The 16788-nt window shown below is 35.3% G+C and overlaps 1 protein-coding gene across 11 annotated transcripts in view; it reads left to right on the top strand.

The window, feature by feature from the left end:
• LOC111063658 (fibroblast growth factor receptor-like 1) overlaps positions 1 to 16788 on the top strand; it is a 369331-nt gene that overhangs the window by 310727 nt on the left and 41816 nt on the right. For all 11 annotated transcript variants that reach the window (XM_039435842.1, XM_039435851.1, XM_039435843.1 and 8 more), the window contains one exon: positions 13689 to 13899. In XM_039435842.1, coding sequence (XP_039291776.1) covers positions 13689 to 13899 — 211 coding nt within the window. The remainder of the gene's footprint in view (positions 1 to 13688; positions 13900 to 16788) is intronic.

The raw sequence follows: 16788 nt of genomic DNA on the forward strand, positions 1-16788 counted from the left end.
GTCGCCATGGAAGCAGCTGGTTACTGCTTGATGTGACCTCACATAAAAAGCTGGGAAGAGATGAAAAAGGAATGGAAATTCAGAAAGTGGGAGAGCGAGAGAGGAGTAGAGATTGATGAGACACAATTCGTGTGCCGAGTGAGTAATAGGCAGTCGTTCCAGAAAGGGCATGTTTTATTGAACATTTTGTGGTTCACAGACATCAAGGAGAACTGAAATTTCTACAAAGGAACGGGAAGGGGAATGTGCTTCAGTTTTGAGTGTAGAGACAGAGTGAGATGTGAGGTGGGTGATAGAGAGGGTGGTTGGAGCATGAATCAGAGCTAGAGGTTTGAGAGGGAGTAGTTCTGTGAAAGTGGAAAATAGTTATTTGTATATCTCGAGTGGAAAGTACTGTTTTTCTCCCTGAGGGAGAAAAAAAATTTTCGCCCCACTTGGATGTGATGAGCTGGTTTTCGTGCATCATATGGAGGCCGAAAGTGATTGTTTTCTGACCAGGCCGGTAAAATTTTTATGGCTCTAGGGCTGTAAAATAACCTTGAAGTCAGCTGATTCTGATTTGATATGAACGGGTTTACAATAGTATATTTCGCACCTAGGTCCGAAAATGAGATATTTCCGGCTCGAAATCGGTTTTTAAGACCGAGGCCGTAGGCCGAGGACTAGAAAAAATTGAGAGCTGGAAATACATTTTTGCCCATGGTGCGAACGCTATTTTTCGCCACACCAAAAAAAAACTTCCCAATATATAAGAAATTAAAAAATAAATAAAATTCAAACAGCCTATTTTGATATTTTGAATCTTGGTTATGACAATTTTTACTGTCAATTAATTTCAATATTACTAATTAATCATTTACAATAGTGACCATATTTTTATACTATTAATATTAGGCGCAAGTTTTGCGCCCAGTGAAATATATCCATTGATAAATGGATGAATAGAATTATCATTACTATTTTGAAATAATGTGATTAAAAAATTAATATAATTGCATATTTCACAGTTTTGTCTCAAAATATATCTAAAAAATTGATTGAAATTAAAAATACAGTAGCTAATATAAAAAATAGGTAATAAAAGTCGAAATTCATCGACAAAAAAAAAGTCATTGACCAAGATTCGAACCTAGATAATGTTTGTTATTCACTGAGCTTTGAGTTCTGATGTTTACGCCTTTACACTCTCGGCCATTGTGTAATGTTGAACATGGGGGCATGACTGATAACACTTAGCATACACGTAATACTGTACACTGTAAACTGGACTTCTAAAAAAGTTTACTTCACTCCTAAAAAGCATACAACATACTTTGGCTCATGACTTATATTATTAAAATTAATATCATTATCTTTCCCACAGTAAAATTTTCACTCTGAATTGAGTCAGGTAAAGTATGTAAGCTACTATAATATAGTGTATAGCGGCAAATTTGAAGCCAGTTTGCCGGCATTTTCACAACAAAATATTGCTCTGAAAATAGTTAAATCATAGAGAAAACATTCGAAGATTCAATCTTGAGTGGGCCTAATGTTTTCTCTATGTGGTTTAATATTGAAGAAAAATTATCTAAAAGTTTTAATAATGAATTATGAAAAAATTACTAGGAATTTTTCAGTCAAGGCTGAGTTTCACCAGTAAGCTTACCTTAAACTTTAGATCTCTGCTGTATTTTCTTATTATTATTGTTGATTGTATTGCATTAAGAAGTGGAATTCGATAATAAAAAAGAAACAATTATTACTCTACCTCACTTTTAAATATTGATACAGTTATTGTACTTTGATTTCAAATTCGTTTCTTCACTTTTAAATACTTGCAATATGTACCTTTCTGGCAATGGACAATGCAGCCAACATTATATTGTTGAGGCTATGGAGATATATTATGGAGATTCTATTGTTTGATATCGAAAACACAATAATAAATATTAAATTATGAAACAGAAATTTATAAAATATATTATAGACATAATACCGCGATTCACGATACATAATTATATAGATTATTACAGTCTTTATGAGATTATCTCTAATAAAACAAATATAACTTGTTGCACCCTTGTTTATTATAAAAACTTAAAATATTTGAACACAAATATTATCTCTCTATGATTCTTGTGAGATCGGACACAATCAGCTGTTATCCAAGGTCATTTTACAGCCCTAGGGCCGTAAAGTTTTACCGGCCTGGTCGGAAAACAATCACTTTCGGCCTCCATATGACGCACATAAACCAGCTCATTACATCCAAGTGTGGCGAAAAATAGTTTTCGCCCCACTTGGATGTAATGAGCTGGTTTTCGTGCGTCATATGGAGGCCGAAAGTGATTGTTTTCTGACCAGGCCAGTAAAATTTCCACGGCCCCAGGGCTGTAAAATAACCTTGAAGTCAGCTGATTCTGATTTGATGTGAACGGGTTTACAAAATAGTTTATGGAACGGAATCAGTTTATGCTTCTAGAATTGAATAAAGTATTCTGCAATAAGATACTATCATTTTATTCGGATTAATGAGATACAAATAAGATATTATGAACGATTCAAATTCAATTTTCAGAGTATAATAGAATCTAAAATCTAACCTCATATAGTGAGGTCCATGTTATAATGGTAGTGTAGGAAGATAGGAGAAAAGGGTTGCCAGATCTCAGCCTTGCCACCCAAACAGCTGATACTGGTATATCTCATCAATTTAACTGTTCATTATTGTTGAAAATAGTTAGTCATATTTTATTTGTCAAGAAAATATATTTTTTGAAGATGTAATAATGAATTTTCATGATTGAGATTGAATATTTTGTCAATTAGTTGAATTAGTACATTGTTGATAAACGATGGGGCAACATCGCAATGCGTGAAAGAGATAGCGCCATTTGCTTTGTTGAATGATAGACAAGGATAGCAACACCATTGCAAATCACATACTGCCATTATAACGTGGACCTCACTATAGTACTGCGTTTATCACGAAACCTGGAGGATAATTTTGGAACTACTTGGGCAATATTCTTTAGTGCTGAACGTTTTTACAAATAGTTTATCAAACGAAATCAGTTTATGCTTCTAGAATTGAATAAAGTGTTCTGCAATAAAATTCTATAATAATTTCAGTTCACAGACATCAAGGAGAACTGAAATCTCTACAAAGGAACGGGAAAGGGGATGTGCTTCAGTTTTGAGTGTAGAGACAGAGTGAGATGTGTGATGGGAGATTGAGAGGGAGGTTGGAGCATGAATCATAGCTAGAGGTTTGTGAGGGAGTAGTTCTATAGAAGTGGGAGAATGCAATTTTTTCTCACTACTTTGTTGTTCAGTTTGGTGCAGCTTGGCTATACGAGATTTAACAGAATAAAGCTTGGTTTTCATAATCAAGATTATATATTTTGTTCATTAATTATCAATTCTACATTGTTAAAAGATGATCTGGTAACAGAGCAGAACGAGAAAGAGATAGCGCTACTATCCGCTTTGTTCGATAATATAGTGAGGTCCACGGTTTAATGGCAGTGTTTGAATAGCAATGGTATTTCTATCCTTGTCCATCATTCAACAAAGCAGATTGCGCTATCTTTTTCTATATAGTGAGGTCCACGTTATAATGGCAGTGTTTGATTAGCAATGGTATTGCTATCCTTGTCTATCATTCAACAAAGCAGATAGCGCTATCATTCTCTATATAGTGAGGTCCACGTTATAATGGCAGTGTTTGATTGGCAATGGCATTGCTATCCTTGTCTGTCATTCAACAGAGACGATAATGCTATCTCTCTCTCGCTTTGCTCTGTCGACAGATCAGCTTTTAACAATGTAGAATTTATAATTAATCAATTATTATTATTAATAGATTAATTATTAGAATGAGTCTTGCTAATGCCTCCTATCATAGAGAAACAATAGCGTAAGTAGATATCCCATGGTTTAGGGCGGTTATGTTGCAACTTTTACTGTTATCTCAAGCCGATTACTGTCGATTTTTACTGTTTTTTTGGGGTGAGAGTGTATGATCGGCACGATATGAGAGACTACGACCGTCACATAGCTTTACGGGAAAGAACTACATGTGCGGCTTTAAATAACAGCAAAAGTTGCGACATAAACGTCCTATACCATGGAATATCTACTTACGCTATTGTTTCTCTATGCTTCTATAGACGGTAGCTGATACAGGTTTATTGATGTAATATTATTTGTTCATTCTAGTTCAAAATAATAAATTATAATTATTTTATTAAGCAAGAAATTATATTTTTAATTGATTTAATAATTAATTTTCATAATCAAGATTATATACTTTGTTCATCAATTATCAATTCTACATTGTTGAAAGATGATCTGGCAACAGATGAGAACGAGAAATAGATAGCGCTATCTGATTTGTTGAATGATAGGCAAGGATAGCAATACCATTGTCGAACAACACTTCAGATATGTTCCTTATTGAATTTCGGTAGCTGATACAGGTTTATTGGGTCAATTTCCACACAGAAAAAACTAAACAAGTAGAGAACACATTATAAGAATCTTTTGTAACTAACTATTGTATGTAATATTGTATTTTATCTCATATTTTTGTAATTGATGTTGTAGTTTTAGTTTTCTTGGGAAATAAACATTCATTTATTTATTTATTATATTATATATTATATATGTTATATATAGTGGACCTCACTAAAGAGGTGTTAGAGTGAGCAGTTCTGTAAGAATGAACCGTTAATATTACATCAATAAACCTCATCAGCTACCGAAATTCAAAAAGGAACATATCTGTCAAATTCCATGAAAATCTAAGGCTGCGTTTCGCCGTCAAAGCGGAACATAATATGAACATAAAGATAAATGCAAAACCGTAAACTTAAATCTTAGACCTCACTTCGCTCGGTCAATGAACTATTTCACAATTCACTGATCTCAAAATTCGAGTAGGTTCATTGAAATGTGAGATATATTAATATGAGCTCCATGTATCAATGGAAGAGATATCTATGTATCAATGTAGGAGATATCTCCTTAGGCTCAACTTACACCTACGCGACTCAGGTCGAGAAGAGACTCGACTCTAGTGGAGGGCATGTGTTTTCAAATGTAACGTCGCGGAGACTAGAATCGCCTGGTCTGAGTGTCACCATTTGAAAACACTCTCGACTAGAGTCGAGTCTCTTCTCGACCTGAGTCGAGCCAGTGTAAGTTGAGCCTTAGAGTTGGGGAAACCATAGCAAACCTGGGGTTATGGCTGTTATCAATACTGTTGAGCATCTGTAAATCTAACTCAAGCACTCCAAGTAGGTTATAATGTTTCTAAGCCAATTCACCTTCGACTCTTAATTCCTTCTGATCCTATAGTGAGGTCCACGTTATAATGACAGTATTTGATTAACTTTGGTTTTGCTATCCTTGTCTATCATTCGACAAAGCCGGTGGTACTATCCTTTCCTAGGTCCACAACCATATCAATTATGTTTTTGACAGTGTAGAAATTAAATTAATTAATGCAGAGAATCGGCATCGCTATTCTTCTATCTTTATCCACTGCCATAACAACGTGGACCGCACTATAGTAGACGACAAGGGACTGGATATCAAGACTATAGTGAGGTCCACGTTATAATGGCAGTGTTTATTTAGCAATTTTATTGCTATCCTTGTCTATCATCCAACAAAGGGATAACACCATCTCTTTCTCGCTTTGCTCTGTTGCCGGATAATCTTTCAACAATGTAGAATTAATAATTAATTAACAAAATACTTCATCTTAATCATGAAACCTCAATATGAAATAATGAAACATATAATTTTTGTCATAGTCCATAAATTTCAGCTGTTTTACATGTATGAAATCAAGCCGGTAAACAGCTGATTGTAAAACAAATGAACATATGATTCTCATTACAGCATACTATACTGGAATGGAATCATTTATGTTCCCTTCACAGTCGAGTATATTATTCCTAGTTCCGAATTTGGAGCAGCAAAACCAAGGTCTATGAATACAGGTCATAACACAATCCCGTGATGCATTGCAAAATCGCCATTTTATGGGGTCCAGTTCAACAATTTTCAAATCAAATCAAATCAATTTATTCTCACCATTTACAAATAATACAGTACAGTTACAGTACATTTTTATATACCCTTACGTTATGAGAGACTCTTATGTAGGCTTAAGCCTGTGTTTGTGAGGGCCTGGCGTAATTCGCTGAATTTAAAATCTCTCAGATGTTATTTTTTAGATTGAACAAAATGATGTGTTATTTTGTTATATTGTTCAAGGAATATTGCTTGGCTGAAAATTGTAAAATAAATTGTTCCAACAGAATAATAATATTTATTCCAACTGGGAACTGAATTTTTGATTTTCAGATTTAATTGATCGGGAACTAAAAATCTTTTTGAAGTTGGCCTCGCATATTTCTGTCTTGTACCGATGCCTTATGAATCATAATCATTAAAATACAAGAATAAGAACAATTTTTAATAATAAATAAATGATATAATAAATAATAAATAATTGAGGCATTTATTAGTGAAATTCCATTATTAAAGAATTTAAAACCTGAATTCACATATTATTTAAATTAGAATAATGTTTTTAAAATGCAAAATTTTGTTACAAGCAAATTGACTTAGATTGGATTTTCAAATGTACCGCCATGGAGACCCCACATAATGGCCGCTCCATAAGGAACACGAGTGTCATGACCTGTATTCATAGACCTTGAGCAAAACTACTGCCTTTTAGCTCTCCAAGTGGATGTTTTTTGTCAACTACAATCAAGAAATTCCTGATTCGAAACTTGTAAACTGGGCTATGTTTATAGAATGCATATAGTTATGTCAGCACAAGCAGTTTGTTTTCTGTTTCTCAATTATTCTTTTCTAGATTATTATGACAAAAAATAGTGTAAGTTACTTGAACGTGAATATCTTTTGCAGTGATCGAATGTAATTCTAGTCGAGACTAACGCCTCAACTAGAAAAACCACTCTCGCCTGCAAAACCGTCCGTCCCATCCATGTGACTTAAGATACTATTCTTGCTTGATAAAATATAGTTGATTTTTTTAAACGAGAATGGAAAGTTGATTGATAAACATCAATAAACCTGTATCAGCTACCGTCTATGGAAGGCATTGACAAGACAGAGGATCGGCAATGTTGTTCTCCTATCTTTATCCACTGCCCTTATAACGTGGACCACACTATTGCTATTTATCAATGCTGTTCAGCATCTGAAAATCTATGTCAAGCTTTCCAAGTAGGTAACAATGCTCCTAAGCCGATTCAGCTTCGAGTTTTAATGCCTTGTGCTCACTAACCTATTATTTTGAGCAAGCAATTTCTGTATATATCTGGTTATTTTTATATCTGATTAATTTTATATCTGGCTATTTTTATATCTTGTTATTTATGTTTTACGGATCTCGAAAACTGCTCTAACGATTTTCACGAAATTTTGAACATAGTAGGTTAATGATATAAAGATTCGATTGCACTAGGTCTCATTCTTTGGAAAACACGCTGAACGAAAACAGATTGGTAAACAGATGATAATCTCGCTGTCTCTCGATAACAGAAGATGCGTGTGCCTGTCTGGGAGAGAGACAGAATTATTTCCAGCTGTGTAATCATAATCAATCAGCGAGAAACTTTATCTAGCTATACAATTTAATCAATTTGATCAACATAATCTGATTTGTTGAAACGACATGATAATCCTCCTAAACTAGTGTACATCATAATTTTCAAAGTTGATCATTATTTGACAATTTCAAGTGATTAGTGAGTGCTATTTTATTATTAAATTCAGTTTGTATATAATCTGAATTATAAATGTTTTGTTTTTAAATGTTTGAACAGAAAATTGAACCTGAATTCAAGTGTGTGGAACATAACCTTCTTTCTAGACTATTTTTATAGTGTATAAATCAAAATTCGGGAAAAAAGTTTTGGGCTGCGCCTGTTGGTACTTCACCAATCATTTTGAAGAATTGTGTTCGGTTTATCAAAAGTCAATAAATAAATAACGAGCAAAGCTCGGTGCCCCGATATTGGACATTTATCAATACTGTTGAGCATCTGAAAATCTATCTCATGCTCTCCAAGTAGCTAACAATGTCCCTAAGCCAATACAGTTTCAACTCTTAATGCCTTATGATGATTCTAGTAGACGACAAGGGACCGAATATCAAAATTAGATATTATTTATTAATACGGTAGAGCATCTGAAAATCTATCTCATGCTCTCCAAGTAGCTAACAATGTCCCTAAGCCAATTCAGTTTCAACTCTTAATGCCTTATGATGATTCTAGTAGACGACAAGGCACCGAATATCAAGATTAGATATTTATTAATACGGTAAATCATCTGAAAATCTATCTCAAGCTCTCCAAGTAGGTAACAATGCTCCTAAGCCAATTCAGCTTCGAGTCTTAAGGCCTTGTGATGATTGTAGAGAACGACAATATCAAGGGACTCTCCAGGGTGTGGGAGGGCGACAGTGAATTTCGAGGGCAGCTAGATTCTAGATGATCGCCATCAAAATATGCAAATTTAATGGGTGTCAGGTGTAGCCCAAGTAACTCCCTACTTCAGCACATGTTGGTCCCATAAATCGTCACTTAAGAGCCCCTTGGTTGAATATCTCCTCCAGTAGGGCCGGTCGATCTTGATCGTGAGGCCCTTTACACACTACATATCCATTTATGTGAAGTACATGCATGAACATGTATGTGTGTACATGCATGTGTGTTCATGCATGTGTGTACATGAAGTCATTAACGGAACTGTTATACACTATTAGTCAATGTCAAGTGAGGACACAAACTGCGGCTATTATCCTGAGTCAGTTTCCAGCCTATAAGTTTTGCATGACACTATTTTGCATTAACAAAATTCAGAAAGTTTGAATGAAGGGTACATATAATGATCACTGTTGAATTTGTAATGGTGATTACTCGTACAATCTCTCATCACTTGGTAGAGAGTTAGTGGGGAGGATATTTTTAATATTCTTTCCAAAGAATGGACATTGATATGTCCAAAGCTCCGCCAATTTATGTAGATGCATAACAATATAATTATCTATAGTTATTATATTACAAATTGCTTTTTCATATCATATACAGTTCAATAATTATTTTCTCAGTCTATATTATGTAAATTCATCTATAATTTTGCTGTTTTGTAAGCTATTGTATATAAGTGTATAAGCCAGTATATATTGTAATCTACATAAATAAAGTACTCAATCAATCAATCACTTTCGTCACCTTGTCGAGTTTATCCTTATTATCCTACTATATTGAGCAAGTAATTTCTGCATATATTTTTATATTATTTTGACTGTCTATATTTAAGGCTATTTATGTCCAACGGATCTCCAAAACGGCTCTAACGATTTTCACGAAATTTGGAACATAGTAGGTTTATGATATGGGAATTCGATTGCACTAGCTCTCAACCCTGATATAAGTCGCTGAAGGACATAAAAAGGATACCAATTATTCATCCTTGAGAAAACAGTTGATAATTTTGTCGTCTGTCAATAACAGAAGATGCATGCGTGCCTGTGTGGGAGAGAGACAGAATAATGTTCAGCTGTTCAATCAATCAGCTTATCTCACGAGGAGTAATGTATAGAAATTTCAATCGACTTGTTCAAAATGATCTGATTTGTTGACATGACATGGTATATCATTCTAAATAAGAGTATATCATAATTTTCAAAGTTAATTTTTATTTTACAGTTTTAAGTGATTAGTGAGTGTCATTTTTTCTTTCAATTTGGTTTGTAAACGATCTAGATTAGAACTTTTCTTTTCTCAAATGTTTGGACTGAAAATTCGACCTGAATCCAAGTGTTTGGGCATAACCTACTTTTTTGAAAATACTAAGTGTATAAATCAAAATTCGGGGAAGAAACAGTTTTGGGCTGTGCCTCTTAGTCCTTTCCCAATCATTTCAAAGAACTATTGAGTTCTGTTTATCAATAAATAAATAACGAGCGAAGCTCGGTGCCCCGATATTGGACATTTATCAATACTGTTGAGCATCTGAAAATGTATCTCAAGCTCTTGGAGTAGGTAACAATACTCCTAAGCCGATTCAGCCTCTACTCTTAATGCCTTATGATGATTCTAGTAGACGACAAGGGACCGAATATCAAAATTAGATATTATTTATTAATACGGTAGAGCATCTGAGAATCTATCTCAAGCTCTTGGAGTAGGTAACAATGTCCCTAAGCCAATTCAGTTTCAACTCTTAATGCCTTATGATGATTCTAGTAGACGACAAGGGACTGAATATCAAGATTAGATTTTATTTATTAATACGGTAGAGCATCTGAAAATCTATCTCAAGCTCTTGGAGTAGCTAACAATGTCCCTAAGCCAATTCAGTTTCAACTCTTAATGCCTTATGATGATTCTAGTAGACGACAAGGGACTGAATATCAAGATTAGATATTTATCAATACGGTAGAGCATCTGAAAATCTATCTCAAGCTCTCCAAGTAGGTAACAATGCTCCTAAGCCAATTCAGTTTCAACTCTTAATGCCTTATGATGATTCTAGTAGACGACAAGGCACCGAATATCAAGATTAGATATTTATTAATACGGTAGAGCATCTGAGAATCTATCTCAAGCTCTCCAAGTAGGTAACAATGCTCCTAAGCCAATTCAGTTTCAACTCTTAATGCCTTATGATGATTCTAGTAGACGACAAGGGACTGAATATCAAGATTAGATATTTATTAATACGGTAGAGCATCAGAAAATCTATCTCAAGCTCTTGGAGTAGGTTACTATACTCCTAAGCGAATTCAGCCTCGACTCTTAATGCCTTATGATGATTCTAGTAGACGACAAGGGACTGAATATCAAGATTAGATATTTATTAATACGGTAAATCATCTGAAAATCTATCTCAAGCTCTCCAAGTAGGTAACAATGCTCCTAAGCCAATTCAGCCTCCACTCTTAATGCCTTATGATGATTCTAGTAGACGACAAGGGACCGAATATCAAGATTAGATATTGTAATCTACATAAATAAAGTACTCAATCAATCAATCACTTTCGTCACCGTGTAAGTCCAACGTGTCGAGTATAACCTTATCAGTAGTTTTGTAAACAGTAGACCTCACACAGTTTTCTCATCCACAAGTATCTGGTGTCACCTGTTCTAGTTCCAGCTGTGCCAGTCTTCATACAAAATATCTGTCATATGTTTCACGGTCTATTATAAACTCTCTCAATTTTAGAGATGGTGAAGATGATGAACGTTTCCTTCGAATCATCCAACTAATTGAATCTTCACTTTTCTTCCAATAGATGTGCATTAGAGTTATGTTTATTTTTACTTTCCTTGCCCTATTACCATAGGTAAGGAAAGTATTGCTTTCCGAAAAAAATTAAGATACCCCAATTTCTGAATTTCTATACGTTTCAAGGACCTCTGAGTACAAAAAAGTGGTTTTTGGGTATTGGTCTGTATGTATGTGTGTGTGTGTGTGTGTGTGTGTGTGTGTGTGTGTGTGTGTGTGTGTGTGTGTGTGTATGAGTGTATTTGCGTCTGTGTACACGATATATCATCTCCCAATTAACGGCATGACTTGAAATTTGGAACGTAAGGCCCTAACAATATAAGGATACGACACGATCAATTTCGATCAAATGTGATTCAAGATGGCGGCTAAAATGGAGAAAATGTTGTGAAAAACAGGGTTTTTTGCGATTTTCTCGAAAACGGCTCCAACGATTTTGATTCAATTCATACCAGGAATAGTCATTGATAAGCTCTATCAATTGCCACAAAACACATATCTGTAAAATTTCAGGAGCTCCGCCCCATCTATGCAAAGCTTGATTTTAGATTCTCAATTATCAGGCTTTAGATACAATTTAAAAAAAAAATTTCGAGTGGAAAAGATTGAGCATGGAAATCTCTACAGTTAATGTTTAGTAACATTTACACCTAAAATTGAAAATAAGCACGAAATTCGAGAAAATGTGATTATCCAATTGCAAACTATTGGCAACTGTTGATTCTATTAAATGATTCACTATGAAGAGATAGCAGACCTCGTGTGTCTCCAGCGTTATCGCCCTGTCACCAGCTTGCTCAAATCTTCAAATAGTAGACTTGAGATGCGCGGGAACACTACTGTAGCGTCAGGTGATCAATTTTCATAACGGCATGGAAAGTTGTGTGAGTGCGCCACACCAGATTTTAGAGATGGTGAAGATGATGAACGTTTTCTTCAAATCATCCAACTAATTGAATCTTCACTTTTCTTCCAATAGATGTGCATTAGAGTTATGTTTTTTTCGAGTTGTTTAAAGCTGCGTACACATATACGCGCCTCCAACCCGCACCGAGCACGCTCCGCCCTCGTACCGCCCTCGTTCCTCCATCGCACCGCAGTCGCTCCGCCCCCGCTCTGCAGTCGCACCGATCATGAACGTTACGGAAGATATTAGCTCTTCTCGCGTTCCCCGGTCGATCCACTCTTGCTCCCCGGTCATCATCAATCGCTCTGCTGGAGTGACGTTCGGTTGCGGAGCAGAGCGGAAGTTTGTACGTACCTTAACAGAGTAGCCAAACAGAACCAGATATTTCAACTGCATAGAGGCCGCGGCATTAGCGCTGGTATAACATGGGCCTTATAGAAATAGACACGGCTTCTCCAGGCATCTGTTTAATGAATGCAATGAATAATCCACTTGTCAGCTGATTGATCATAAATAATTCTATAGTCTGATTAATCCTATCTTCAGAGTGGATGATATATACAGTGATATCGGAGTATGGAGGAAATTCCTTCTCCCTTATATTATCTTTAAAATGCGAAATTTCAAGAAACCTTGTGTATACAATGACGCGCGCAGTAAAAAAGGAAATGAATCACTAATTGCAGAAAGGGAACATGTCCAACTTTTTCAAAAATTGTTTTTTTTTTAAATCTACTATTTAATATAAGATACATCGTTTACTGTAGGAAGGATACATGTCCAACTGAAAGCATTGTAATGATGACGTTTTGAATATATCGTTTAGATTCAGGTTTCAATAAGTTTTTTGTATCTCCTGAAAAATTATGAAAACTGAACATGTTCCCTTTCTGCAATTAGCGATTCAAATACTCCTGCCAAATCTCATCGGATTCTATCAACGCGTTTGGCCGTAATCGCGTTACATACAGACAGACAGATGAAAGAAAATTCAAGTTAAAACATAGACCTCACTGCGCTCGGTCAATTATATCGTATGAAATTGGCTGTACCTCTCAATTTGAGTAGGTTATTCCAATTTTATACCTACTTATTTATACCTATTCCTATACCTATTCCAAAATAAATATATTTGTTAAGTTAGTAGTAAAAATTGTGAACATGAGATGTAAAAGTGAGATGTATTTGATTTCGAAATATCTACCACGAAGCTGGGTAGATCCGGGCTCAAAATTAAGAAGTATAGTGTGGTCCACGTTATAATGGCAGTGGATAAAGATAGAAGAATGACGATGCCGATTCTCTGCATTAATAAATTATATTTCTACACTGTCAAAAACATAATTGGCATCGTTGTGGACCTCATCAAATAATTGTGTTATGTATCAAGTTGAGATGATACTGTATCTTATTGTGTTGATACTGTATCATATTGAGTTTCTTTTGATAACAGGTGTCGTGGATGCGTAAGCGGGATCTTCACATCCTGACCAGTAACATTTTCACATACACGGGAGACGGTCGCTTCAGTGTGTTGCACCCGGAGTCAAGTGATGACTGGAACCTGAGGATAGAGTATGTGCAGCCACGTGATGCCGGCATTTACGAGTGTCAGGTCAACACAGAGCCCAAACTCAATCTGGCCACATTCCTCGATGTTGAAGGTGAGCAAATATTATCAATTCATTCAAAAAATAGTTTTATTAAATAAAAATACTAACAAATAATCACAAGTTCACAGTTGAGGAGAATGTTGAGTTTCTGCAACAAAGGCAGATCTTTGAATATTCTAGAGCAGTGGTTCTCAAAGTGTGGGGCACGACCCCCTAAGGGGGGGGCGCAAAGCTTGGTTGGAAAATGCTTTAAATTTACCTCTAAAATACTTACGATAAGCAATGTTCCTATTTTTACTTACTTATGATACGGTCGTCTATTATATCGAAATTTCTCTATTTCTCTCAAGATTTCTCAATATTCGTCACGCTTCACCTCTCTCTTATTCATATCCTTGTCTCTCTCCTTACTATTTCACTATCCTATGATTTATAATAATTATCAAACAATAATTTCCATCGTCTTTTTACTTTCCTTGCCCTATTACCATAGGTAAGTATTGCTTTCCGAAAAAAATAAAGGTACCCCAATTTTTTCAATTTCTATACATTTCAAGGTCCCCTGAGTCCAAAAAAGTGGTTTTTGGGTATTGGTCTGTATGTGTGTGTGTGTGTGTTGTGTGTGTGTGTGTGTGTGTGTGTGTGTGTGTGTGTGTGTGTGTGTGTGTGTGTGTGTGTGTGTGTGTGTGTGTATGAGTGTATGTGCGTCTGTTTACACGATATCTCATCTCCCAATTAACGGAATTACTTGAAATTTTGAACTTAAGGTCCTGACTCTATAAGGATCCGACACGAACATTTTCGATCAAATGCAATTCAAGATGGCGGCTAAAATGTTGTCAAAAACAGGGTTTTTCGAGATTTTCTCGAAAACGGCTACAACGATTCCGATCAAATTCATACCTAGAAAAGTCATTGATAAGCTCTATCAAGTGCCACAAGCCTCATATCTGTAAAAATTTCAGGAGCACTGCACTATCTATGCAAAGTTTGAATTTAGATTCCCAATTATCAGGCTTCAGATACAATTTAAACAAACATTTTCAAGTTGAAAAGATTGAGCGTAAAAATCTTTACAATTAATGTTCAGTAACATTTTCACCTAAAATTGAAAATAAGCTCGAAATTCGAGAAAATAAGATTATTCAATTGCAAACTGTTGGCAACTGTTGATTCTATAATAATTCACTATGAAGAGATAGCAGACTTCGTGTGTCTGCAGCGCTATTGTCCTGTCACCAGCTGGTTCATATCTTAGAAAAGTAGACTTGAGATGCGCGGGAACACTTAGCGTCAGGTGATCAATTCTAATAAGGCAAGGAAAGTTGTGTGAGTGCGCCACATCAGATTTTTGAAATTACATGTGAGTAATTTTTACTCATAAAATATTTATATCAACCGTATTGTCAAATTCAAATTCTCAATCAATAACTGCTCCCTCAACAAGATAGAAAAAGAAAACCTCATTCATCTCCAAGTTGACTTTTCGCTAAAAATGAACTCCAAAGAATATTCTCCTACATCCTTCTGGATTGGTGTGCAAAAGGAACACTCAATTTTGAGTAAAAAGGCATTGAATATATTGACTCCATTTGCTACAATTTATCCGTGTGAAACTGGGGTTCTGCTCTATAGTGAGGTCCACGTTATAATGACAGTGGATAAAGATAGGAGAATAGCGATGCCGATTCTCTGCATCAATTAATTATATTTCTACACTGTCAAAAACATGATTGGCATCGTTGTGGACCTACAGAAGGATAGTAGCACCGGCTTTGACGAATGATAGACAAGGATAGCAATTCCAAAGTTGATCAAATACTGTCATTATAACGTGGACCTCACTATAGCTGCCATGAAAAGTGAATATAGATCAAGACTGGATGTGACCCAGGAACTTAGAGTAGCGTTATCGGAGCTGACACCTCGTTTCAACAAACTCTGTGCGAAAAAAACAAGCTCATCCTTCACACTGACGCTCTTTGTATTGCTAATTTCTATGAGAAACAAAAATAACAACTATGTACTATAGTAGCTGTAGTACCTGAGTGAATTATAATTGTTTGTATTGAATTTGTTGTTTTATTATGATTGAAACTAATGCAACATTGGGTGATGCATAGAATGTGCAATACTCAACTAAATAGATATTGAGTGTAAAATATGTAGGCTAGGTATATACGTACATATACGTACGACATGTATCGGGGGTCCGGCTTACAGCTGAATCATGCAGGAGGGGCTCGAAGTAAAAAGTTTGAGAACCACTGTTCTAGAGGCTTTAGAAATAACAAGAGTAGTTAAGGACAATTCCCAATATATTTTGAATAATGACCAGATTCATTTCAACCAATACAACACTACGAATTTAGTTTTATCATAACATTGTAAGCATACATTGGTCGATAGTTTTTCTATTTACATATTTGTTTTATTATATTTTACTTTTTTCTTGCTTCTTATTTTGTGCTAAAAGTAAATTCTGTTATCATGGCGAGTCTGTTGCTTAAGCCGCCATTTTCTGACACCGTTAAGTGGGAGGAGACTGTCTAGCTGGGCCAATGGCAGGCGTTCATGCCCTCGACCAATAGCAGTACTCGCCTACTACTATAATTACTAATTAAATACTCAAATACTAGTAATTACTAGTATAATACTAAAATACTAGTATTTGAGAATTCTGCTGCTCTTGTATTTAGTTTTAGTTCATCAGAGATTGACAATGGTGTAACAACCGAAACCGGTCTTTCTAAGTATCAATAAATCTGTGGTTTTTTGACAATTTCTTAGTATTTCTATTTAATATGGGTAATTACCACAATATCAACTTCTCAACTACACAAAAAGTGGAAAAATAGTTCCCATGTTCTTTTTTACTGAAATGGTATAGAAATGTACACGTGATATTCTAACCCTATTTTGGACTGTGTAGCACTGTAA

Source organism: Nilaparvata lugens, chromosome 9 (assembly GCF_014356525.2).
Source record: "Nilaparvata lugens isolate BPH chromosome 9, ASM1435652v1, whole genome shotgun sequence".
Classification (NCBI taxonomy): Eukaryota; Metazoa; Arthropoda; class Insecta; order Hemiptera; family Delphacidae; genus Nilaparvata; species Nilaparvata lugens.